The sequence below is a fragment of the Myotis nattereri genome, assembly GCF_964212035.1.
Source record: "Myotis nattereri genome assembly, chromosome: 19".
Classification (NCBI taxonomy): domain Eukaryota; kingdom Metazoa; phylum Chordata; class Mammalia; order Chiroptera; family Vespertilionidae; genus Myotis; species Myotis nattereri.
The window spans coordinates 23199841-23223881 of record NC_138095.1 but is presented as its reverse complement, the minus strand read 5'-3'; the positions used below and the strand labels follow the sequence as shown (position 1 = coordinate 23223881).

Genomic DNA, 24041 nt, shown 5'->3' with positions numbered 1-24041 from the left:
ACGTGGGACCCTGAGAATCTGCGCCTGCTTTCTAGCATCTCGGCCCTGCCGCTCTGAGCCACGGCCGCTCCAGGCTTTCTTGCTGCCATGGCAACCAGCGCGCCGCTTCCGCTCTCTGATGTCATTTCCTGTGCGCCGGTCCCTGCACTTCCGGAATTCGGGTACCGACTTCCGGAAACGCGCTTCTCGCTCGCAGTGGGAGTTTGTGTTTGGGACGTTGAGCTCGTAGGAGGTGAGTCGCGCTGGGGGGCGGAAGGGACGGGGACTCCCAGGAGAGCGGGTGTCAGTGCCCGGGAGGGAGGCAGCCTCGGCCCCGCTTCCGTTTCGCAGAGGCTCGGCCGAGGCCGAGAGGGGCGGGCCCTCGGGTCACCGCGGGGTCGGCTTGGGGCCCGAAGCCACACGGCGCAGCCGGGACGGCGGGGAGAGACGCCCGCGCCTCGGCCTCAGTTTCCTGCCCGGCGCTCGGAGTCGCCCGCGCCGACCTGGGGGAGCGCCTCGAGGCTGACGCTGGGTGCTCGGCCCGAAGCGTCCTGCCGGTGCTGAGCCCGAGCCGAGCGCCCTCCCAACGCGTGGCAACCCTGCGGTCGTTACCAGGCCCGGTGCCCACGGCCCTGGGGCTCCGCGGGGCATTTTCCTCGTTTGCGCGCGGGTGGGTCGGATGCGGAAGCGCCCAGAGGGAGTCGAAGGAGCAGGGAAAACTTCCTAAGAGAGCGGGGCTGGTGGGCGCCGCCTGGGAAGCCCCGGCTCCCTGTCGCTGAGGCCGCCGGCGGACAAGCGTCCAGTTACGGACTGCCGTGCGGCCCGTGGTCACCGAGGGGCGCCCCTCGCTGGACAGTGCCTGGGAGAGGGGGGATTTGAACGCGGGCGGCCTGGTTCCTCGTCCTCGTTAGGCTCACTCCGACTCTGACGATGCCAGTGGCAATCATGGGACCCGGGAACAGCTGCTCCCCTTGAGCGCTTACTCGGAGTGAAGTTTTCCAAGGAGCAGCTCCTGGGCGCGCCTTTCAGGCCCCTCCGGGGCGCGGGCGGTGGTTGATGGTGTAAGAGGCAGCTGAAGCTCATCGCCCGCTGCCGGGAGCCAGTTTTGTATTCCAGGCGGGAGATGCTGGACTGTTAAGCTTGTGCTCCCACTCGCAGCTGCCTTCCAGCTCCGCGGGTCGGTTGGTGTTTGGGGAGAACGGAGTCTTGGGGTCTCAACAAGTGGTGCGCTTCAGAAAGCACATTCTAAAGAAGTCGCTTCCTGGGGGCGCCAGGGTCCAGAGAGAACTCCCTCCGACGTAAATGTGGAGTAGGGGTGCTGTCTGCACACCTTCTGAGCCGTCACTTACAGAACAGCGTGGTTATTTTTGTGGGGGATGTTTTATGACACTGACTGGGACAAGGAATTACATGGTTTGGAATCACAGGCTCTTGGGACGAGCCTTTTGCACCACCTGTCTTAGTGCCCATTGCTTCCTGAAACACGGTTGTTTTGTGTGTGGGGTTTTTTTTTTTTTAATATATTTTTATCGACTTCAGAGAGGAAGGGTGAGGGACTGAGAGATAGAAACATCAATGATGAGAGAGAATCATTGATTGGCTGCCTCCTGCACGCCCCCCCACTGGGGATGGAGTTTGAAACCCAGGCTTGTGCCCTTGAGCGGAATTGAACCCAGGACCCTTCAGTCCGCAGGCCTATCCACTGAGCCACACCGGCTAAGGTCTAAAGTGCGACTGTACTGCCTGCTTGCTTAGCTTGTCACGGTGACAGAGGGACCTGGGAGTTTGCAGGGAGTTGGGAAGGCAGGCAGGAAGAGGAACTCACAGGAAGTCTTGCACTGATGCTCAGAACCGATCACCGACTGCGCCTCTTTCATGTTCCCTCAGTGACTGGCCATGTCGCTGTCCCACTTGTACCGGGACGGGGAAGGCCACATGGACGACGACGACGACGAGAGGGAGAACTTTGAGATCACTGACTGGGATCTGCAGAATGAGTTCAACCCCAACCGGCAGCGGCACTGGCAGACCAAGGAAGAGGCCACCTACGGGGTGTGGGCAGAGCGCGACTCGGATGAAGAGAGGCCCAGCTTCGGAGGCAAACGGTGCGGGCTGCCAGGGGCTGCTTCCTTCTGCTTTAGGGAAGGGGCTGGGGTAGACAGAGGGGCCTTGGGAGCTACCCCACTGACTATACTTCTCTCCTGGCCTTGCCGAGTCCCTTAGCCAGGACATCAGCTAGGGAGGCTGTTTTCCTCTAGAGGCTCCAGTGCTGTCCTTCCGCGGCGCTAACCACTGGTCAGTGTTACTGAGCGGTTATGTAGGGCCTGGTGCTAGCGGCCCAGACCCCAGTGGGTGGAGACAGGCGTGAGTCAGCAGCTCACATGTGGGAGTTTGTAACTGATTTAGGGTTCCCACTCGGGGCGTTGTGTCTGCCTGCAGGGCCCGAGACTACTCCGCGCCCGTCAACTTCATCAGCGCCGGCCTCAAGAAAGCGGCGGCGGAGGAGGCGGAGCTGGAAGATTCTGACGATGAAGAGAAGCCTGTTAAGCAGGAAGAATTTCCTAAGGATTTCGGGCCAAAGAAGTTAAAAACGGTAACATCTTTTTTCTTTTCTTTTTAAATGTGCTTTTATTGATTTCAGGGAGGAAGGGAGTGGGGGAGATAGAAACATTAATGACGAGAGAGAATCATTGATCGACTGCCTCCTGCACGCCCCCTCCTGGGGATCATGCCTGCAACCCGGGCTTGTGCTCTTGACCAGAATCGAACCTGGGACCCTTCCGTCTGCAGGCTGACGCTCTACCCACTGAGCCGCACCAGCCAGGGCAAAAGAACAGTAGCATCTTTATGGAAGGACTGTGGCCTTAGCAGTGTCCTCGGGAGGTCACTGCAGCCTAAGCCCCTCCTCGCGGGTGGGGGCCCAGCTGGAGTCCGGTTGCTTCCAGGTTGCAGTGTGCTGTGCAGTCTCTCTCCACATCAGACACATTCGGTCTGTGTGACCTGCCATGGTGCCTGCGACCGCCAGGCCATTTTCCCACCAGTCGAGCTTGCTTGCTTAGATTTTCCATCACCTGAGCTCTGCTGTTGCTTTGCAGGGTGGCAATTTTAAACCCAGCCAGAAAGGCTTTGCAGGAGGAACCAAGTCGTTCATGGACTTTGGCAGCTGGGAGAGACACACGAAGGGAATCGGGCAGAAGCTCCTGCAGAAGATGGGCTACGTCCCTGGGAGGGGCCTCGGCAAGAACGCGCAAGGTATGGGCCGTGGAGGGCCTCTTGTGCAAGGGGCCGGGGCCGAGGAGGGGAGAGTGTCTGCTTTGCTCCTTGGAAAGTATCTGAACTCCTCAGCCTGGGCCAGCACAAGACAGACTGTCTCCTACGCTGCCTGGTGCTACAGACCTAATAAGACACTGGTTTCAGCAGGAGGAGGGGGAGGGTCTGAAACAGGCAGCAAGCTCACGGGCTGAAAACAGGCTTCTTGGCCTCATTTTTTCTTAAAAAAAAAAGAGGACTTTGTTGCCAGTATTTAAAAGGGAGACCCTCGCTCCTGAAATTCTAGACCTGCCTGCAGTGATGGGTTCAGCTGAATCCTAGCTGCCCGGGACCCTGCCCCTGGCTGCTCCTGGAGGCAGTCTCTGCCCTTCCCTCCCCTCCCCTCCCCTCCCCCAGCCCCATTTGACTCGTTTTCATTGACTCTCCTGGGCCCTGAAAGCTTGAGAGTCAGTGGTCCCTGCTCACGGGCATCTCAGCTCTGCAGAGGCGGCCGTTCGTCCTCGGGGAAACCCGTAAAGCCGTGTGTGGCTGAATAGCAGGAGCCACGCAGCTGCAAGCTGGGCTGAGCAAGCCCTGCGTTCGCCCCCTCCATCCTCCCAGGCGCTCTGCCTCCTGTCCTTCCCCCCACCCGGCCTCAGACACATGCGGGGGACACAGCTCCCCGCACACATCCTCACCTCAGTCCCAGGGCCACCAGCCACGCCGGTGCCTTCTTCCTGCAGACGGCTTCCCTGGGCCTGGCGCCTCTGCCAGGGGCACCACCGCCTGGAGTTGGTAGTAATATCTGTCATTCATTCACATTCCACTCCCTGAGTGAGGGTGACAGTTAAATCCAGGTTATGTGTGAAAACATTAGCTTATGAGAAGTCCACAAAGGGACGCTAGAGATGGTGGCCAGGAAAGAGAGGGGGATGTTCTCATTGAGATTTCAACAGCACTCACTGGAAGTGGGAGGCGGGGGAGAGCTTGGGGGGAGGGGAAATCTGTATTGAAATGCTGGGGTCTTGGTTAGAAACTCTGTTATTAGAACATTTCATTCCAAGGCTTACACACATTATAAAACAAGCGAAGCACAGTTGGTCTGAATGTCAAGTAGGTGGCTCTCCAATGCAGCTGCACCTGTTCAGGCGGACTCGCCATACGGTGTCACCTGAATCACTGCACTTTCCATGCTGAGGGCTTCCGATCGAGCAGAGAATTGTGTGCCGAGTTCCCAGTTACAAATGAATTGTTCTCTCCCCGCATCCACTACGAAATGGATGCGGGTGGAGATGGAGGTCTGTGCGTGGGACCTAAATGCCTCACGCAGCCCTGGTCTGTGGCAGCTCAGGGTCCAGCCACAGGACGTGGGCGGGGGTGAGGGACAGAGACAAGCTCTCCTCCCGGGGCCCCGTGCTCGTGGGCGTGAGGCCCAAGACGTGACATCACGAGTGGCGGATTCAGAGACAAGAACTGCTGTGACCTGGAGCCTCTCCCTTTTCCTTAAACTCGTCAGGTATCATCACGCCAATCGAAGCCAAACAGCGGAAAGGAAAAGGCGCCGTGGGAGCGTACGGCTCCGAGCGGACCACCCAGTCCCTGCAGGACTTCCCTGTGGTGGACTCGGAGGAGGAAGCGGAAGAGGTAACGGGAAGTCTGGAGGCGGGGTGGGTGCGTTCGCTCATTCGCTGTCCGTCTTCAGGTGGCGATTGCCCCGTCACAGGCCAGGCTGGAGGGTGGGTGGCTGTGACCAGTGGCTTAGAGCCTGTGGACAGTCGGTGAACAGTCACCGGCGGCAGGGTTAGAAAGAGCAGCACCTGCTAAGGGCCAAGGGAGAAGATCAGATGGGCCGGGGGAGGTGGTGGGCTTGACATAAATGGGGTCAGGGCAGACCTCTTGGGAGGAAGACATTTCAGGTAACACCTGGCAGAGGGAGGGCCTCAGCCGCAGGAGTCAGGAGGCCAGAGGTCGGAGCAGCTCAGAGCCTGACAGTGGAGACCTCGGGAGGCGTGCAGGATGGTAGCACACAGAGCAGGAAGGGAGGGGCGTGCATGGCGGTGGGAGGCCCACGCTGCACGCCTCAAAGCCACGTCAGGTGCTGGGGTCTTCTCCCATGTGTAGCAGGGGCACCTGTCAGCTGGGCATCACTTTGCTTCAGCGACAGAAGGGGCCAGCTCTCTTGATGGATAAGTTACTTTTTCCTCCTCTGCATTTATGGGGGGGGCAGGATGCCACCAAGACACACGTCATTATTCTTGTCATTGGCCCTCTCCTTCTCGATAGTGGGCTGACGCCTGAGCCAGGAGGTCTGAGACTTAGACGCTAACAGGTGCCAGGCATGCGGCGTCAGTGATGTAGGTGAGCAGGTGTGTGGCGGGGCCTGAGGCAGACAGGCCAGGGCATAGCCCGTATAGAAGGTAGTGTCAACTCAGCTCTAGGCGATTATTGGAATGTGGGCTCAGCGTTGCCTGATTTTTCTGATTTCCCCAAAGTAGATGTCCAGATTATTATCTTTTTGAGAAAAAAATTATCACTCTTTTTAAAATACATTTTTATTGATTTCAGGGAGGAAGGGAGAGAGAGAGAGAGAGAGAGAGAGAGAGAGAGAGAAACATCAGTGATGAGAGAGAATCATTGATCGGCTGCCTCCTGCACACCCCACACTGGTATGGAGCCCCCCCACACACCCAGGCATGTGCCCTGACCGGGAATCAAACTGTGACCTCCTGGGTCATGGGTGGATGCTCAACCACTGAGCCATGCCTGCCGGCTACAAGTCTTAAACTAACACCGTGAGAAAAACAAGTGACAAACACAGCCCACTGCTGGGGCCGGACTCCACGACCCTCAGACCAAGCTCCCGCCTGTCCTGTACACCTTCCTCCAGGCTCCGCAGACCCTGCTGTGAGAGGCTTTGCCCGAAGCCGAGGGGCCAGTGGTTTGCCTGCACTTGGTTAGAACCAGGGTCTGTGTACTTAAGTCCCTGATGCTGTTTTCTACGTTTTACGTGAGGCAGACTTAGAACCAGCAGTGCCTGCCATCCTAGACGATCAGGAAACGTCTTTATTTTTGTTTCTCTTTCCAGTGTACCTGCCTTCTGAACCCCATTATTTGTAAGAGGGGGAGCGGGTGTCGAGTATCATTAAGGTTTAGTGTCACACAGGCACAATCCTAGCATGACCTTGGGAAGGTCGAAGGGAGGGGCCCCCACCTGCGGTCAGAAGGGGGCCTTCTGGTGTGACGGACGCACCCTCTGGTTAAGGAGTTTCAGAAGGAGCTGAGCCAGTGGAGGAAGGACCCCAGCGGGAGCAAGAAGAAGCCCAAGTACTCCTACAAGACGGTGGAGGAGCTGAAGGCCAAGGGCAGGACCAGCAAGAATCTCACGGCTCCCCAGAAGGAGCTTTCGCAGGTCAAGGTACGTGGCCTCGGACTCCGGGCCAGGCTGGGGCGCTGGGAACAAGAAGGACGCCACAGCCAGAGGCCAGCGCCGGGGCTCCCGAGGCCCCTTCGGGCTCCCGGCCGGGTTTGGTTTTGTTCATCCTGCTTTTCTCGCTGGATAGCAGCCTGTCCCTTCCCTGTGCTCACACGACACGGTCAGTAAGTCACCTGGTTCCTGCCGTGTGCCCGGCACTCCCATGGGGTCCGTGTGTGAGCCGCACACCCGCCTCTGCTGAAGCTCACGGCAGTGAAGGGTTAGACTCCGTGTGGCGTCTTCACTGCGTGCACAGTGCAGAGACGGCTGTGCTGTGACTGGTCCCCTTACTGCTGGACCTGTAGCCGTTTCCTGGCTTTTAGACAAGCTGTGTGCACCTAAAGCCGTGTCTTTGTTTCATTTTTAAGGATAAATTCTCAGAGTGCAATCCGGTAAAGAGCAGGCTGGTCTTTAAGGCTCTTAACACCGGGGAGGGTTCAGGTTAGGGTGCAGCCCTCGGGGCAGAGCAGCAATGAATGTCCTTTTGAGAACAGATGGCATTTTACACGTCACCTCCCCTCGCAGCTCGGCGGCACAGGCCCACTGCCCCACAGCTGTGCTCAATAGCGGGCTCTACACCTTTCCCCTCGCAGCGCGTCTTCGGCCTTGTGTCTGTTCCATAGGCAGCAGTGGCAAGTGCTAACCTGTCCCTCTGTCCTCTCCAAGGTCATAGACATGACGGGCCGGGAGCAGAAGGTCTACTACAGCTACAGCCAGATCAGCCACAAGCACAACATCCCCGACGACGGGCTGCCGCCGCAGTCCCAGCAGCTGCCACTGTCCGGCAAGGAGGCCAAGGCCCCGGGCTTCGCGCTGCCGGAGCTGGAGCACAACCTGCAGCTGCTCATCGACCTCACGGAGCAGGAGATCATCCAGAACGACCGGCAGCTGCAGTACGAGCGGGACATGGTGGTGAACCTCTCGCACGAGCTGGAGAAGATGTCGGAGGTGCTGGACCACGAGGAGCGGGCCATCTCCAACCTCAGCAAAGTCCTGGAGCTGGTGGAGGAGTGCGAGCGGCGCATGCAGCCCGGCTGCAGCCACCCGCTCACCCTGGATGAGTGCGCCCGCATCTTCGAGACCCTGCAGGACAAGTACTACGAGGAGTACCGCATGTCCGACCGCGTGGACCTGGCCGTGGCCATCGTCTACCCGCTCATGAAGGAGTACTTCAAGGAGTGGGACCCCCTCAAAGTGAGTGGTCGGGGAAGTCGGCCCCGACACTGTTGGGAGAGGGGGACGGCGGGGAGCTGCCAGAGGCAGGCTCTCAGCTGCTCTCCTCCCCCCAGGACTGCACCTACGGCACCGAGATCATCTCCAAGTGGAAGAGCCTCCTGGAGAACGACCAGCTCCTGTCGCACGGCGGCCAGGACCTCTCGGCAGACGCCTTTCACAGGTCAGCCGGCGGCGGCGGACGGGACAGGCTGCTACCTGCTGGGGGGGGGGGAGGGGGGGGAGCGCCGGTCCTCATTCATTACTTCATCTGACACTTGTCGAGTGTCTACTGAGGGTCACGCGTGTGCCAGGCTGACCCTGGGAGTAAAGCAGCCAGCCTTACAGTTCCTATGGCAACTGGAAAAGGCAGATAGTGGATAGAACGAAATGGCAGAGGATAAGGAAGGTGTATGCCTCTGGGGGGAGGTTTGAGGCAGAGGCTCAGGGGGACATTTAATCTGTATCCAGAGAGAGAGAGGTGTCTGCTGTGCAGAGCTCTGGGCGGAAAAGCTCACATCTTGCAAGGGGCTGTGTGTGGGGCCATGAGCCCGTGTGACCCTGCAGCAACCCTGCCAGTAGGTGCTGCCAATAAGGTCCCGAGGCTGGGCGGGCAGCCAGGAGAGAGGCGGCAGGCGCAGGTGGGGCCCGGCCTGGCGGTTCTCTGCCCGATGTCCATGCCGCTGCCCTTTCTTACTCCAGAGAAGTGGGTGTGGTGCACCTTGCACACCGTGAGCCAGACGGCGCCGTTAGCAACCTGCTCTGTCTCTCTCACAGGCTAATATGGGAAGTCTGGATGCCTTTTGTTCGAAATATCGTCACCCAGTGGCAACCCCGGAACTGTGAGCCCATGGTGGACTTCCTGGATAGCTGGGTGCACATCATCCCCGTGTGGGTGCTGGACAACATCCTGGACCAGCTCGTCTTCCCCAAGCTGCAGAAGGAGGTAGGCCCGGAGCCCGGGAAAGCCCTCATGGGGAGCCAGTGCTGCTAGAGCACCTGCTGTTAACAGAACTGTCAGCACAGCTGCCCCGGTATCTCCAGCCATTGTAGCAGCACGTGTCTCCCCACAGCCCCATTAACAGGGAATTAACTTGGTTTCTTAGAGTGAAAGCTGCCATTTCTGAGCTGTAATACAGTTGCTTGGGAATATTTTTATTTGGCTGCCTTAGTACCAAATGTGTCCCACACACGCGCAAAGGGCTGGACCTTGGCCAAGAGAGCACCTGGCATCCTCGCCATGATCCCCCACAGTCGCTATTTCCCCCATTCCTCCTGCAGGTGGAGAACTGGAACCCACTCACGGACACCGTGCCCATCCACTCCTGGATCCACCCGTGGCTGCCCCTCATGCAGGCACACCTGGAGCCGCTCTACTCCCCCATCCGCAGCAAGCTGTCCAGCGCCCTGCAGAAGTGGCACCCCAGCGACTCCTCTGCCAAGCTCATCCTCCAGCCCTGGAAAGACGTCTTCACCCCAGGCTCCTGGGAGGCCTTCATGGTCAAGAACATTGTGCCCAAGCTGGGTAAGGACGTGGGGAAGCATCCAGGCCAGTGGCTTTGGCCTTGGTTTCTCTGGGCCAGTTTAGTGGTTGTGCTTCTCAGAACAAGGCCTTGGAGCCGCATTAGCACCTGGGCCTCTCACCGTAACAGAGGTGCTGCTCTGTGCGCTGAGGCTGAATATAAATGAGCCCTTAAGGCTGTGGTGACCATGTCAGACTGGTCTAGGCTTCTGGCAACAGGATAGCCATCGGCGTCCTGGAATTGTCATGGGATTTGATTCTGGGCTAGAGAAGAAAATGACCTTTAAAGGCCAACCACACACTAGCCCCTCAGAGCCTGGCTTTCTTTCCCTTGCAGGCATGTGCCTCGGGGAGCTGGTCATCAACCCCCACCAGCAGCACATGGATGCCTTCTACTGGGTCATCGACTGGGAAGGGATGATCTCCGTCTCCAGCCTGGTGGGGCTCCTGGAAAAGCACTTCTTCCCCAAGTGGCTTCAGGTGCCTTGTTTTGCTTTGCTGGGGGTGGGGGGAGGCAGGGGAGGTTCGCTTAATTCTTGGGTGGCTGTTGGATGGCAGTACTGTGACTGCGAAACAAAAATGAGCTACACGGCCAGACAGGAACGAGTGAAGCACTACCAGTGCCCGCCATTTATGACCGGGTGCCAGGCGCTCTGAGCACTTTATTTGCATATCTGGGGCAGGGACTGGCATCCCTGCTGTCCGCACAGGAGGCGGAGCTCAGTTTACCTGCAAGGCCCTGAGCTAACAAGCTGCCTCCACAGCCCACACTCCTGAGGGCCTGGCTTTCAGCCCCAGCAGCGGCACCGGCCTGTAGGACCAGGAGTAACAGCGAAGGGCCCCTTTAGATGTTTGGCTCCCATTTGTTGCCACTTTGGATGCAAGTTTCTTACTTGTTCGTTTCTGGCAGGTGCTGTGCTCCTGGCTCAGTAACAGCCCCAATTACGAGGAGATCACCAAGTGGTACCTGGGCTGGAAGTCCATGTTCTCAGACCAAGTGCTGGCGCACCCGTCCATCAAGGACAAGTTCAACGAGGCGCTGGACATCATGAACAGGGCGGTGTCCTCCAACGTCGGTGAGTGGGGGTTCTGTGAGGGATGTCCTGGCCGTGGGCTCCATGTTTCTGCGCATGTAAGAGACAGACAGAATCTTCAGGTCCCTGGGGGCTGACTACAGTGTAACTCACCCTCCAGCTCTCCTGCGACCGGGAGGGGCGCCTCTCTCTGAATGGAGACAGATTTAAGCAGATTCACACTGGGTCTACCTCCAGGGCCTACCTTCATACCCGCTGTGCTGTGTGCCTTTTAAGTTTCATTCGTGCGCCTGCTCAGCCAGCATTGGGTGTGCTACTTAAGTGTAAGCTCACAGCGTAGTCAGGGCTCAGTCTGACTCTTAGACCAGCGGTTGCCAATCTCTTGGACCTTGTGGGCCACTGGTGGCAGCCGCTGTCTAAGACCATATTCTTTACCTGTAAAACAGTAACAACACCTGCCTTGTAGGTTTTACTAAAAACCTAGAGGGGTTGTTACTGGGAGTGGTGTAGACAGCACTCGGTAGGTGTCTGCTGTGCCAGAAGTGGGCAGCTGACTGTTCATTTAGTATCTATTCCCCTATTGCTCAGTCTAGGTGAGCCCCTCTTTGGCAGTGTGGAGTGAAAACTCCCAGGCAAGATGGGAACGGAATCTGGCCACTAGGAATTTGCCAGAAATCTCCAGCCCAGTTCTTACGTGATCGCAGCCAGGTGTGCAGGTGCTGGGCCATCTCTTAGTGTTTTGTGTCTGAGGCACAGCTGCCGCTCAGTGAGGAACAGGAGGTTTACAGAGATGGTGCCTGGGGTATATCCAGACTTCAGCCCCATCACAGCCTAGATTCTGTGCGTATCGGACGCCTCTCCTCACCCCCTGCCCTGTCTCCCAGGTGCCTACATGCAGCCCGGGGCACGAGAAAACATCGCCTACCTCACCCACACGGAGCGGAGGAAGGACTTCCAGTACGAGGCCATGCAGGAGCGGCGGGAGGCCGAGAACATGGCCCAGAGGGGCATCGGCGTGGCCGCCAGCTCCGTGCCCATGAACTTTAAGGACCTCATTGAGACCAAGGCCGAGGAGCACAACATCGTCTTCATGCCGGTCATCGGGAAGCGACACGAAGGGAAGCAGCTCTACACCTTCGGCCGCATCGTCATCTACATCGACCGGGGGGTGGTGTTCGTCCAGGGCGAGAAGACCTGGGTGCCCACCTCCCTGCAGAGCCTGATCGACATGGCCAAGTAGGCGGTGGCCGGGGCAGCTGCACACATGTCTGACTAAATCTTTTGAACCATCTTTGAAAGAGTCACTTCTCTATTCAGTAGGTTCTCCCCACCAGCCAGGCCCCCGAGGAAGGGCGATAAGGGATGTGAGGGACACCAAGTCCTTCCACAGCACATCTCCTCTCCCCTCGAGAGCCAGGCTGAGGGCTTCCTGTTCTCTCCGGAACTGGTCCTGGGAGGACAGAGTCCCCACAGCCCCGCCATGGCCAGCACTTCCTACATCACAGCCAGTTGGGCCGGTAGCTGAGGCACCTGCCTGGTTCCTGATGATCTCGAGGTCCTCGCAGTCCCGGTAATCTGGCTCTTCCCGAGATGCCCACGTGTCCGTGGGGAGCTGCTTCAGCTTCTGGACTGGGAACCAGTGCACAGAGGTGTCATTAAACACGTCCGAGTACTGTGCTGTCTGGGGAAACGCCTGCTCCTCCAGTCCTTCTAAAACCTGAGCAGAAAATTCCAAGTCAAGCATGTACCTCGATAGGCACAGTGAGCCCCGCCTGCATGTGTAAGGGCAGACTCCCCGGTGGCGGACTCACACCCGTCCCCATCCCGCCCCTCAGACAGGTACCTTTGCAACATAGGCATAGTTTTTCTGCAGAATCCTTGTCAACAACCTATAAATAAAAAGGTTTTTAAAGCAGGATTAGGCAGTACGAGAGTGGTTTTATCCAGCTGAAGGCATACAGCAAGGCAAGGTGACTTAAATATGGTAAGAATGTAGAAACGGGTGTAGAGAAAGTATCCCGCAGGAAATGTGAACATCCTCAAGGGAACAGGAGGGTGACGTAGAAACCCAGTGGCTCCCTGGCCCACCACCCCCCCACCACCCCCCCCGTTAAATCCTGCCAGCCTGAGGGAAGGGAGGGGCTCCTGGCAAAGACTCCTTCGCTTGCTTCACAGCTTGACTCGGTGACAGCTTCTCTGGCCCTCCGTCCAGTTTCTTGGTCCTTTTCCGAGGACCAGCCATGGACACGTGTTCTGCTTGCGGGTCACTCTGAGGACGGCCGCCCCGGGGCCTGGCGGACCTCGGCTTACCTTTCCTCCAGGCCTCTGAAGCTGTTCCCGATGATGACCATCTTGGAAAGGGCGTCAGGGGACCAGTTGCTCCACAGAAGGTTGTTGTACAGGGCCGTCCCGCAGTGCAGCATGTAAAAGACGGTGGGCTCGCCACGCACACTCCGCTTTCCTTCCTGGGTGAACACGCCCAGATGTAACCACTTCCAACACGTGAGGGAGAGGCCAGGACAGACTAACAAGCTGAGGATCCTCACACACACAAACGTGGTTAAGTGATGGAGGTGTTAGCTAACCTTATTGTGTCATCAGCTTGCAGTATACGGGTGTCACATTGTGCACCTTAAACTTAAAATGCTGTATGTCAGTTACAGTAACACAGCTCAGGAAAAAATGAGCTGAGAGGAAAGCGAACGGAAGAATGAAGTTAACAATGTGTGTCCCACGAACAGAGCCTCTGGCTCAACAACAGGGCCTCTTGGGCCCATGAGAGCAGGGGTGTGAGGGTGGCAACAGTGACTGTCCCCCATGCTGTCTGGTGGTCCCGTGTTTCCTGGGTCACTTTCTGCAGGTCCCTATCCAACTGCACCCTTTTCTGATGCCCCCTCTTGAGAGCTACTGCTCCACAGCCAAACTCCTGGCAGGAAACACAAGGCCGGCCGCTTGCTGTCTGGCCCCTGCTACCTCTGGGCCTCCTCTCCACTCTCCTTGCAGCTTCCCTTCTGTTCCTAACGGGCAGCGGTTCCTGAACGGCCAGCTCTGCACAGGCTGCCTGCAGTCCTGAGCCTGTCCCCCAGCAAACTCCTGCCTGCAGCCCTAACCCTGTTCCCCCAGCAAACTCCTGGCTGCAGCCCTGGGCCTGTCCCCCAGCAAACTCCTGGCTGCAGCCCTGGGCCTGTCCCCCAGCAAACTCCTGGCTGCAGCCCTGGGCCTGTCCCCCAGCAAACTCCTGGCTGCAGCCCTGGGCCTGTCCCCCAGCAAACTCCTGGCTGACCCGCAAATCCCAGCTCAAGACCCAGGAAGCTCCCTCCATCCCCCAAAGAGAGCGGGTCTCCTTCCGATCTCAGTTCCTAGCACGCGGGTCTGCCTGCCTGTCTGACTCTTCATTTACTTGTCTGCAGGCCGCATGCCTTGATGTGGCCGGGGGCTCCCTGAAGACAGGGTCTGGCTCCTGTTTGTCGCGGCCTCCCAGAGCTCCTTGCCCAGCAGAGCAGGCACTCAGAAAAGCTGATCTGTATTAATTGGCCGTGTTCTAGGAGCTTGCCAACATCGGCAAACGAGTCCTTGTTTCAGCTGGGCCTCATTTTCTTTTTTTCTTTTTTTTGATTATAAAAGTTATATTTATTCACGATGCTACATTGATTGCATTCCCTTAGAAAAATGGAGAACTGTTTATGTACCCAATTTGTACATATAAAACTTTATACAAATTATGTGTAGCACATAAAGGCTTCTGGTACAGCTAAAATCTTGACACTACAATTTGGGTAATCCTGCTGCAGGGTCTCCAGTTTGTCAAGTCCGTCCATAGAAAATTAAAAACTGGAATTACAGTCAGTCTTGCTGTTCTGGGCCTCATTTTCATCGTAAGCAATGAGATGGCAGTTTCTCAAAACAGAGGAATCAAATGATTATTTTATAACCCCCAAGACAATACAAAACAAAACTCAGAGGTATTCGCCTCGAGTGGGAAATTTCCTTTTTCCAGGCCTAAAGAACTTTGGAACCCCAACGATTTTAGGGGGTGCCGGGGGGGACAGAAGCTTCATCCACAGCTCAGCCAGGTGCCGTGGGAATGGCTGACTACAGCTCCAAAGAGGGGAGCCGTTCTGTCCCCTTTTATTGCCTCCCTGGGAATAGGGTCAAGTCCAACCAGAAAACCCACATTTGAGGCACTGAGATTGTGTGTCCTTTTAATATTTCAATAACAACAGTAAGTACCAATCTAGCATAATTCCTGGACACACACTCGTGAAAATTTTATGAACCTAACGTTCTGGTTCACGCCATTTGTGTAATTAATTTACTTTTCTCTGATGGGCACAACAGTCAGAGCGTGGGTAACCAGTCACACGCACAGGCACCGGGAAAGCAACAGAGAGGCGGGGCTGCCGTTTCAAAAAAAAAAAATCGCATCACGGGTCAGAGCCTGGGCTCCGCGGGTCAGCAGTCCCCCTCGCTCCACGCTCCCCTTTCCTAAGCCACTCACCTCGTTCTCACCGAGGACAGTCACCCCCAGGGTGGTAAGGACTGCAATTTCCAGTTGGCTAAACAGAGGGTCATACACCCAGCAGTGACTTCTGGGAATCTGCAGGAGGGAGGGAGTTATCGCCACCTCATGCCTGTGTGCACGCCGTGGGCAAGACCAGGAGAGGGGTGGTAAAGAGAGTCCAGAATGTACCTGGCACTTTTCCAGGAAGAGAAGCAAGAAGGCGAGCTGGCTTCTAGCGATGGCGCAGGTGGCAAAGCTCCCAACGCCGTAGCACACACACTGCCAGCCGCCGGTCCCCGGGACCGGGGTCTCTGCCGGGACGGAGCCCGGAGCCGCCCCCGAGTCACCTGGTGAGGAGTCTAGGTGCAGGCTTCCAATGGCTTCCGAAAGAGCCCCCACAGGGGCATCCAGCTGTTCCAGATGTTTCTTAAGGCATGTGCTGATGGTTTCTGAAAGAGCGGGCCCCCACGTACAGTCAGAGTGACCCTGTGCACCCCATCAGCCGCCAGAGCAGCCCACAGGCCAGGGAGCAAGGAGCACGGCGGCAGCAGGGTCACCTCCTCAGAGAGGGGCTGCTGCTCCGCTCCCAGCATCCTGGGACGCGCCACCGTGTCCCCCGGAGCTGACAGGCTGGCTGTCCGGGTCCCCGGACCCCCGCAGCCACCACCTCAGAGAAGGGCTTGTGAAGCAATCGTTTGCATGTACGGGCGCGGTTTCTATCTAACATACTAATGCAAACTCATTCTAGTTTAACAGGAGGTCCCTGGTAAACTCAGGTTATGCCTTGAAATTCCAGCTTTTTTTTATTATAACAAAGAACGAGGAGCAGAGCTCTTAATATCACACTATAAACGGCCGGAGTAAGAATATTTAATGTGTAAAAAAAGTGTGGTTCAGTGATTGGGCAGCAACCCATGAACCAAGAGGTCACTGGTTCGATTCCCAGCCAGGGACATGCTGGGGTTGCAGGCTCGATCCCCAGTAGGGGCTGTACTGGAGGCATCCTATCGAGGATGTTTCTCTCTCATCGATGTTTCTATTTCTCGATCCCTCTCACTTCCTCTCTCTCTAAAGAGCAATAAAAACATATTTTTAAACAAAGGTAGGCTGGGGCTTCTGGAGTCTAACAAAAACTACTCTATTTTTTTAAAAATATATTTTATTGATTTTTTACAGAGAGGAGGGAGAGGGGCAGAGAGTTAGAAACCAATGAGAGAGAAACATCGATCAGCTGCCTCCTGCACGCCCCCTACTGGGGATTTGCCCACAACCAAGGTATATGCCCTTGACCGGAATCGAACCTGGGACACTTCAGTCCGCAGGCGGATGCTCTATCCACTGAGCCAAACCAGTTAGGGCTAAAAAAAAAACACACAACTACTCTCTTTAAACCTCATATGGAGGTGGGTGCTCTGGTCTCTCCTTTATGATTCTGGTACTGAATTTATTTGCACAAATCTGGATGCAAAACAAAACAACAAGCAACAAGCTAGCCATTCCCACAAGAAGGAAAGGTCGCATGAAAAACTGGCCCTTTCAGTCCTTGCTGTGAAAGAAGTGGGAAAAGCTTTTTGGAAAACCGCCAGACAGTGGATATCGAGTTGGTCACTGCCTTTCACTGACTAATTTCCTTTCTGGGAATATATCCCAAGAACATCAACAAACTTGGTAAAAGCTCAATGCAGAAAGGTGCTCATTGCAAACTTATCATTAAAACACAAAGGAAACAAAGCAAATGCCCCTCAATAAGAACGGTAACTACTGTACGACTACTGTTAGGTCCACTCCATGTATTGTTTATGTTCCCACACATAATGTTTAGGAAGAGAGTATAACCGCGGGGGGGGGGGGGGGGAATATCCACATTGTATCTCACGGAAAAAGGGCAGGATAACCAACCTCAGCAACAATGATAATCACAGCTCACGGTCACTGACCCCTGAGCAGCAGGCAAGCGCCATTCTAAGCACCTGGACAGCCTCACTAAGAGGCGAAATTACCCCCAGGCCAGGCATATCATCTCCATTTCACAGATGAAACTTAGGGTCAGTTAGTTAAGAGCCAAAAACACGCAGCTGTAAGGCGGAAGTCGGAATTAGAACCCACATGTACACCACCCTTAAGCAAAATGTCATCAAATGAGGGTGGGATTCCTTTCTCTGCCCATATTCAGGCCCCCCCACCCCCAGCCTTGGCGAGGTACTCACCCAGCGCTGAGCTCCAGAAGTCAGAAACGCGCAGGTCTTCCCTGTTGAGAAAAACGGCGAGGTCATCCCCATTCTCCTCAGGGCGGCCCTGACAGTGACCCCCGCCCCCCGTCCTGTCCATAAACTGGATGTGGGGAGCAGGATGGAGCGCCCTCAGACGCAGAGCCCACCCTGAGTGACAGGAGGAGGAGACACGGTGAACGTGGCAGAGCCAGAGCACGTACTGCTGGGGCTCAGAGCGAGCAGCACAGAGGGCTTCCTGGAGGAGGCCCCACACTGGGGATCGAGCCCGCAACCCGGGCATGTGCCCTGACTGGGAATCAAACCCGGGACCCTTCAGTCCGCAGGCTGACACTACCCACTGAGCCAAACCAGCTAGAGCATAAAGACATTTTCTTTACTTATTAACAACGTGCTTTTACAGAGTACGCATTAAATAAATGTTTGGGGTAAGGAGAAGTCTCAAATAAACAACCTCACTTTACATCTCCAGGAACTAGAAATAGAAGGAAAAGCTAGGCCGAAGTTAGTAAAGGAAGGAAATAAAGATTAGAGCAGTGGTTCTCAACCTGTGGGTCGCGACCCCTTTGGCGGTCGAACGACCCTTTCACAGGGGTCGCCTAAGACCATCCTGCATATCAGATATTTACATGACGATTCATCACAGTAGCAACATGACAGTTATGAAGTAGCAACGAAAATAATTTTATGGCTGGGTCACAACATGAGGAACTGTATTTAAAGGGCCGGAAGGTTGAGAACCACTGGATGAGAGCCTAAGTAAATGAAATACACCCAGAGATATTAAAACACACCACAGAAATACAAAGCATCAAAGAGACTACTACCAACAATTACATGCCAACAAACTGAACCAACTATAAGAAATGAACAGATTTGTAAAGCATACAGCCTTCCTAAACTGAATCATGAAAAACTGGAAAACCTGAACAAACCGATCACTCGTAAAGAACTTGAAACAGAATTCAAACACCTGGCAACAAACAAAATTCCAGGATCAGCTGGCTTCGCTGGTGAAGTCTATCGAACATGCAAAGAAGATTGAATACCTCTCCTCAAACTTTTTCCCAAAAAACGGAAGAGGGAGTGCTTCCTAACTTATTTTATGAGGCAGCATTACCCTGATACTAGAACCAGGCAAGGTCAAAACACACACACACAATTACAGGCCAATGTCTTTAAAGAACATCCTGTATATGCAAAAATCCTAAATGAAATACTAGTAAATCAAGTACAACAATACATCAAAAGGGTCACACACCATGTCCAAGTGGAATTCATGCCAGGGATGCAATGATGGTTCGGCATCCAAAAATCAATGAACCTGATACACCACACTAATAAGACATAAAACAAATCATATGACGATCTCTACAGGTGTAGAAAAATCATCTGACAAGGCACAACATGAATTATGATTGAAAACTCAATAAAAATGGCTATGGAAGGAAAGCATCTTAACATAATACGGCTACATATGACAACCCCCCACCAAGCATCGTACTCAATAAAGAAAAACTCAAAGCTTTTCCTCTAAGATAAGGAGTAAGGCCAGGATGCCCAATGTTTTTCAACACAGTACTGAAAGTCTTAGCAATTAGGCAAGAAAAAAATAAATAAATAAAAGGCATCCAAATTGGAATTAAAACTATCACTATTCGCAGACGACATGATATTTATATATAAAATCCTAAAGACGCCACCAAAAAACTAATACACGAACTCAGTAAAGTTGCAGGATACAAAAATATGCAAAAATCTGTTAGTTTCTGTATACTAACAATGACATATCAGAAAGAGAAACGAAGAAAACAATTCCACTTGTAATCGCAACAAAAAGAATAAAGTACCAAGAAATAAACTTAACAAAGAAGGTAAAGGATCTGTACACTGAAAACCGTAAGACGCTGTGAAAAGAAACTGAAGATGCAGAGAGATGGAAAGGTATTGCATGTTCACAGATTGGAAGAATTAACATTGTTAAAATGTCTATATTACCAAAGGCAATCTGCAGATCCAAGATAATCCCATCAAAATTCCAATGGCATTTTTCAGAGAAATAAAATAAATAATCCTTACATTTGCATGGAGCCACAAAAGAAACCAAAAAGACAAAGCAATCCTGAGAAAAAGATACAAAGCCAAAGGTATCACACTCCCCGATCTGAAACTATACTACAAAGCTAGATACTCAAAACAGTATGGTATTGGCAGAAAAATAAACATATAGACTAATGGAACAGAACTGAGAGCCTAGAAACAAACCCACCCACATATGGGCACTAATTTATCACAAAGGAGCCAAGACTATACAATGAAGAAAGTCTTTTCAATAAATGCTGGTGATAAAACTGGACAACCATATGCAAAAAAAAATGAAACTAGGCCACTATCTTACACCATACACAAAAATGAACTCAAAATGAACTAAAGATTTGAATACAGAACCCGAAAAAACTAAAATACTAAAATACATAGAAGAAAACATTGACACCAGTTTCTGGACATTGGTCTGAGGTCTTTTTTGTGAATTTGACTCCAAAGGCAAAGTAAAAGAAAAAGAAATTAACAAATGGGACTACATCAAACTAAAAAGCTTCTGCACTGCCGTAACCGGTTTGGCTCAGTGGATAGAGCGTCAGCCTGTGGACTGAAAGGTCCCAGGTTCGATTCCGGTCAAGGGCATGTACCTTGGTTGTGGGCACATCTCCAGTGGGGAGTGTGCAGGAGGCAGCTGATCGATGTTTCTCTCTCATCGATGTTTCTAACTCTCTATCTCTCTCTCTTCCTCTCTGTAAAAAATCAATAAAATATATTAAAAAAAAAAAGCTTCTGCACAACAAAAAACAAACAAAAAAACCACAAACCCATCCACAAAACAAAAAGGCAGCAACGAATGGGAGAAGATATTTGCAAATTATACTTATTAAGATCCAACATATATAAAGACTTCATACAACTTAACAAAAATACAGAGTATCTGAACATTTTCCCAAAGACATACAAATGGCCAACGGGTACGTGAAAACATGCTCAACATCATTAGTCAAATGCAAATCAAAACCACAATGAGATACCACCTCACACCCGTTAGAATAAGACAAGAAATAACTAGTGTTAGTTAGCAAGGATATGGAGGAAAGGGAACTCGTGCCCACTGTTGGTGGGAATGCAAACTGGTGCGGTGACAATGTGCAACACTACGGAGGTTTCTCACACAATTGAAAATAGAACTATCACACGATCCAGCAAGCCCACTTCTGGGTATTTATCCAAAAAAAGCAAAAACACTCATTCAAAAAGACATCTGCACCCCCACGCTCACTGCAGCATTGCTTACAACAGCTAAAATCTGAAAACAACCTACATACGTGTCCCTTGATGGAAAATGGATCAAGATGTGGCAAAAAAATAAAATGTGGCCATAAAAAAAGAATAAAATCTTGCCATCTGTGACAACGTGGATGTTCTCTGAGGGTATTACGCTAAGTAAGTGAGTCATACAGAGAAAATCATACTGTTTGATTTCACATATATGTGGAATCTAAAAAACAAATACAGTGGGGCCTTGACTTACGAGTGTCCCGACTAACTAGTTTTTTGAGATACCAGCTGTCTCTCGCTGGATTTTTTTGCATTGAGTTGATAGAGTAATTTGAGTTAACGAGCTCCTTAACGAGCTCTGTCTTGGAACGAATTAAACTTGTAAGTCAAGGCCCCACTATACAAAAAACACTGAGCTCAGAGAGAGAGAGAACAGACTGGTGGCTGCCAGAGGCAGGAGGAGGGTGGGGGTTGGGGTGGGTGTGAAACAGGTGAAGAGGGTGAAAAGGTAAAAACTTCCAGTTACAAAATAAATGTGATGGAGAGGTAAGCACAGCATGACTTGGTTCATACTGCACTGCACACTGGAAAATGGATAAGGGAGATTTTAAAGGTTCTCATCACAAGGAAAAAAGTGTTAAAAACAATGAGTTGGATTTGAACTGACAGGCCATAAGCCACTGTTCAGGGGGCTCAGAGAACAGACAGAATTGAAAAAACACCTGTCCAGAGACTGCCCTTGTGTTCGTCACAAGGCAAAGGGGAGCTCGCACGCACAGGGGAACAGCTCAGTGAGGGGCTCCTCTCCATCAGGGGAGGGAGTGCACTGTACCTGGGGTGCAGGTGGAGGCAGGGAGCTGGGGGGGGGGGGATATGCAAACTGCCTTAAGCGATCTCCAAACCCCTAGGCACACTCATTCCATCCACTTCCTCAGATCCTAGAAACAGTCACTGCTGCTTTGTAAACAAAACCCTTACCTGAGATTTACTTTTTATTGATTTTTTTTTTTTTTTTTTTTTTTAGAGAAGGAGAGAAACAGTGACCAGCTGCCTCCCGTAGACCCAATCTGCAACCTAGCTAGGAGCCTGGCTGGGAATTGAACCCGCAGCCGTTTTGCTGTACGATGACCCTCCCACCCACCCAGCCACCTGCCCGGGCACTGCGGCTTTCTCTCTCAGGCTCCATAGCTGCTCAGCCCACTTCTTTCTCTTCAGTGGGAACCTGAGTCACCACCGCCTCCTGACCCTAAATCTGGGGGAGGGGAGCAGGTGAAATGAGTCTAATTTCTTTCAGTTGTGATGATCCTGCAGCTGTTATCGAAGGCAATGCTAACGAAAGCTGTTATTTACTGAGCCCGTAAAGGACCACAAACGAAAAAGGCAAAAATACAAAAGAACAGAAGCAGGCGATGTTTACCGGGTGTTTCCTCTATTGGGCACTATGCTAAGTGCTACCTGAGGTAGAGAGCGAGGCGTGGGGTGGGGATAGGGGAAACCAGAACAGTGGGGCGCTCTGAGGCACAGGGTTTGGAGTTGCAAAGCCCTGGGGTTGTAATTTGGTTCCACGCATTACCTATGTCTCCGTAAGACCAGCCGCCCCCAGGATCCCGGTGGCCGAGATGTTCAAATTGTAAAATGCTTAACCGAGTGCCAGGCACAAAGCAGCTCAATTACCTGATGATGATCATCATGAAAATCACAATCGTGTGCTCGTGTTGCTTCCCAGGCATTAGCAACACCAACAATAGCCAACAATAACCAGCAATAGCCAACAATAGCCAACAATAGCCAACAATAACCAACAATAGCCAACAATAGCCAACAATAGCCAACAATAACCAACAATAGCCAACAACAGCCAACAACAGCCAACAATAACCACTATCAGCGTAACAGTGACACCACAAACACTGGTGCTGCGTTCACCACGCCGAGTGTGGAGGCACCGTTCCAAACGGCTTCCATTTACTAACCCACCGAACCCTCAAAACAAGCCTCTAGAGCAGTGGTTCTCAACCTCCCTAACGCCGCGACCCTTTAATACAGTTCCTCATGTTGTGGTGACCCCCAACCATAAAATCATTTTCGTTGCTACTTCATCACTGTCATGTTGCTACTGTTATAAATCGTCATGTAAATATCTGATAGGCAGGATGTATTTTCATTGTTACAAATTGAACATAAAGCATGGTGATGAATCACAAAAACAATATGTAATTATAGATGTGTTTTCCGATGGTCTTAGGCGACCCCTGTGAAAGGAAAGTTCGACCCCCAAAGGGGTCGCGACCCACAGGTTGAGAACCGCCGCTCTAGCGGTAACTCTTCACGCCCACCTCCCAGATGAGCAAACGGAGGCACAGACGTGACACAGCTGCCCAGGGTGACCCGCGGTGACTGCCATCAGAGCGCTCACTGCGATCCGGCCCGGGAGGGGCTCTTGGCCTCCGCTAACCCCTCACAAACAGCCTCCTCAAGGGCTGCACTTACTCCCGCTTGACACCTGGCGAGACCGCGGCTCGGCGCGGAGGTTCAGACCCGCCACTCACCTGGCCTCCCGGACGCGACGAAGCACGACTCCGTCGTCCACCTCGGGATCCGCCTCCGGGTCTCCGGCCGCCACCGCCGGCCTCGTCCGCGGACGCCGAGCCGCTGAGCGCCTTCTCCGCGGAGCCGCGGCCCGCCAGGGCTCCAGCGCTGCCGCCGCCATGGGCCTCTGACGTCACGGACGCGCGGCGCTCCCGGGTTACGTCATCTCCGCGCGCCAGCGCCGCGGGGACCTGTAGGGGGCGGGAGGTGCTGGCGGCGCGTGATCCTGGGGCCTTTCTGCCGCGCGCATAGGTACGGGGGGTGGGGAGGTCGGGGGTTCGCTGGCGCCCCGCGGCCGCCCGCACTGCGTATCCCGAACCCCGAGCCCCGATCTTCGGGCTGCCTGGCCCTTCTGGCGGGTGGGCAGCGCGGGGGCGCCGAGGGGAGGGGCCGCGGCCAGGAGCGCCTCATCGCGGCCTCCCTGCGCGCTGGCCCGGCCCAGGTTGCCCCCGTGCCCGTGCCAGCCAGTTCCCAATTCCCTGGCACCGAGGCCAGACACTCCCCGGGCTCTGGACGGTAACCGATCGCTCCCTGGCCCTTCTCTCCTGCCCCGCTGACCTGCCGAGGCCGCTTCCTACACCATCACCACCACCACCACCCTCGGGTCATAGCGGGCGACTGTGGACTTCCTGCCTGAGCCTTCTGTGGGCACATTCCAACCCCTGCCCCACCCCGGGGCCACTTCCGGCCTCTTCTGGACCTTTCAGAGATAAGAGAGGGGGCCTTGGCAGTGGAGGACCCAGTCCCCTGGGAACAAGCGATAAGCGGGTCTCAGGCCGCTGTTCTTGGTTCCGAGCGCTTAGTTGCCTCGCCCCAGGCATCCAGATACGCTTCAGAGAAGCCATGTGCGGGAACCTGTGCAGACCCAGCCCAAGATACTGACAGCTGAGTTAAGACAGATTGTACAGACCATGGGGAGGGGGGGGTCCTC

At 53.9% G+C, this 24041-nt stretch overlaps 2 protein-coding genes across 4 annotated transcripts; one reads left to right on the top strand and one right to left on the bottom strand.

Moving 5' to 3' along the window:
* The first annotated feature begins 155 nt into the window (after positions 1–155).
* On the top strand, positions 156–11759 carry TFIP11 (tuftelin interacting protein 11). The gene is made up of 13 exons (XM_081113475.1): positions 156–232; positions 1867–2084; positions 2419–2572; positions 3075–3231; positions 4745–4872; positions 6491–6643; positions 7367–7894; positions 7990–8096; positions 8690–8858; positions 9194–9437; positions 9772–9914; positions 10345–10510; positions 11353–11759. The coding sequence occupies exons 2-13, from the start codon at positions 1876–1878 to the stop codon at positions 11706–11708; spliced, it is 2514 nt and encodes an 837-aa protein (XP_080969601.1). The 5' UTR covers positions 156–232; positions 1867–1875; the 3' UTR covers positions 11709–11759.
* On the bottom strand, positions 10037–23255 carry SRRD (SRR1 domain containing; the record flags this gene model as incomplete). Of its 3 annotated transcripts, XR_013997219.1 has the most annotated exons (9): positions 23071–23255; positions 17177–17217; positions 15159–15418; positions 14967–15065; positions 12779–12933; positions 12312–12357; positions 11954–12185; positions 11394–11873; positions 10051–10558 (listed from the first exon to the last, which is right to left on the bottom strand). XR_013997219.1 is itself a non-coding variant. In XM_081113477.1 (8 exons), exons 1-8 carry the CDS (start codon positions 23229–23231, stop codon positions 10481–10483), a joined length of 1023 nt encoding a protein of 340 aa, XP_080969603.1. In that variant the 5' UTR covers positions 23232–23255. The 3 variants fall into 3 exon arrangements, 2 of the variants coding, with proteins under 2 accessions (XP_080969603.1, XP_080969602.1); XM_081113477.1 differs by lacking the exon at positions 11394–11873 and having other exon boundaries at positions 10037–10558; positions 12003–12185; XM_081113476.1 differs by lacking the exon at positions 10051–10558 and having other exon boundaries at positions 11778–12185.
* Between the last annotated feature and the right edge of the window lie 786 nt (positions 23256–24041).

What these genes read in the sequence shown, in the direction of transcription:
- TFIP11 (XM_081113475.1), top strand. Translation starts at nt 1,876, where the DNA reads ATGTCGCTGTCCCACTTGTACCGGGACGGGGAAGGCCACATGGACGAC. An exon ending in AGGAGCTTTCGCAGGTCAAG is followed by an intron (nt 6,644 to 7,366) that starts GTACGTGGCCTC and finishes GTCCTCTCCAAG; the next exon opens with GTCATAGACATGACGGGCCG. An exon ending in AGGAGTGGGACCCCCTCAAA is followed by an intron (nt 7,895 to 7,989) that starts GTGAGTGGTCGG and finishes TCCTCCCCCCAG; the next exon opens with GACTGCACCTACGGCACCGA.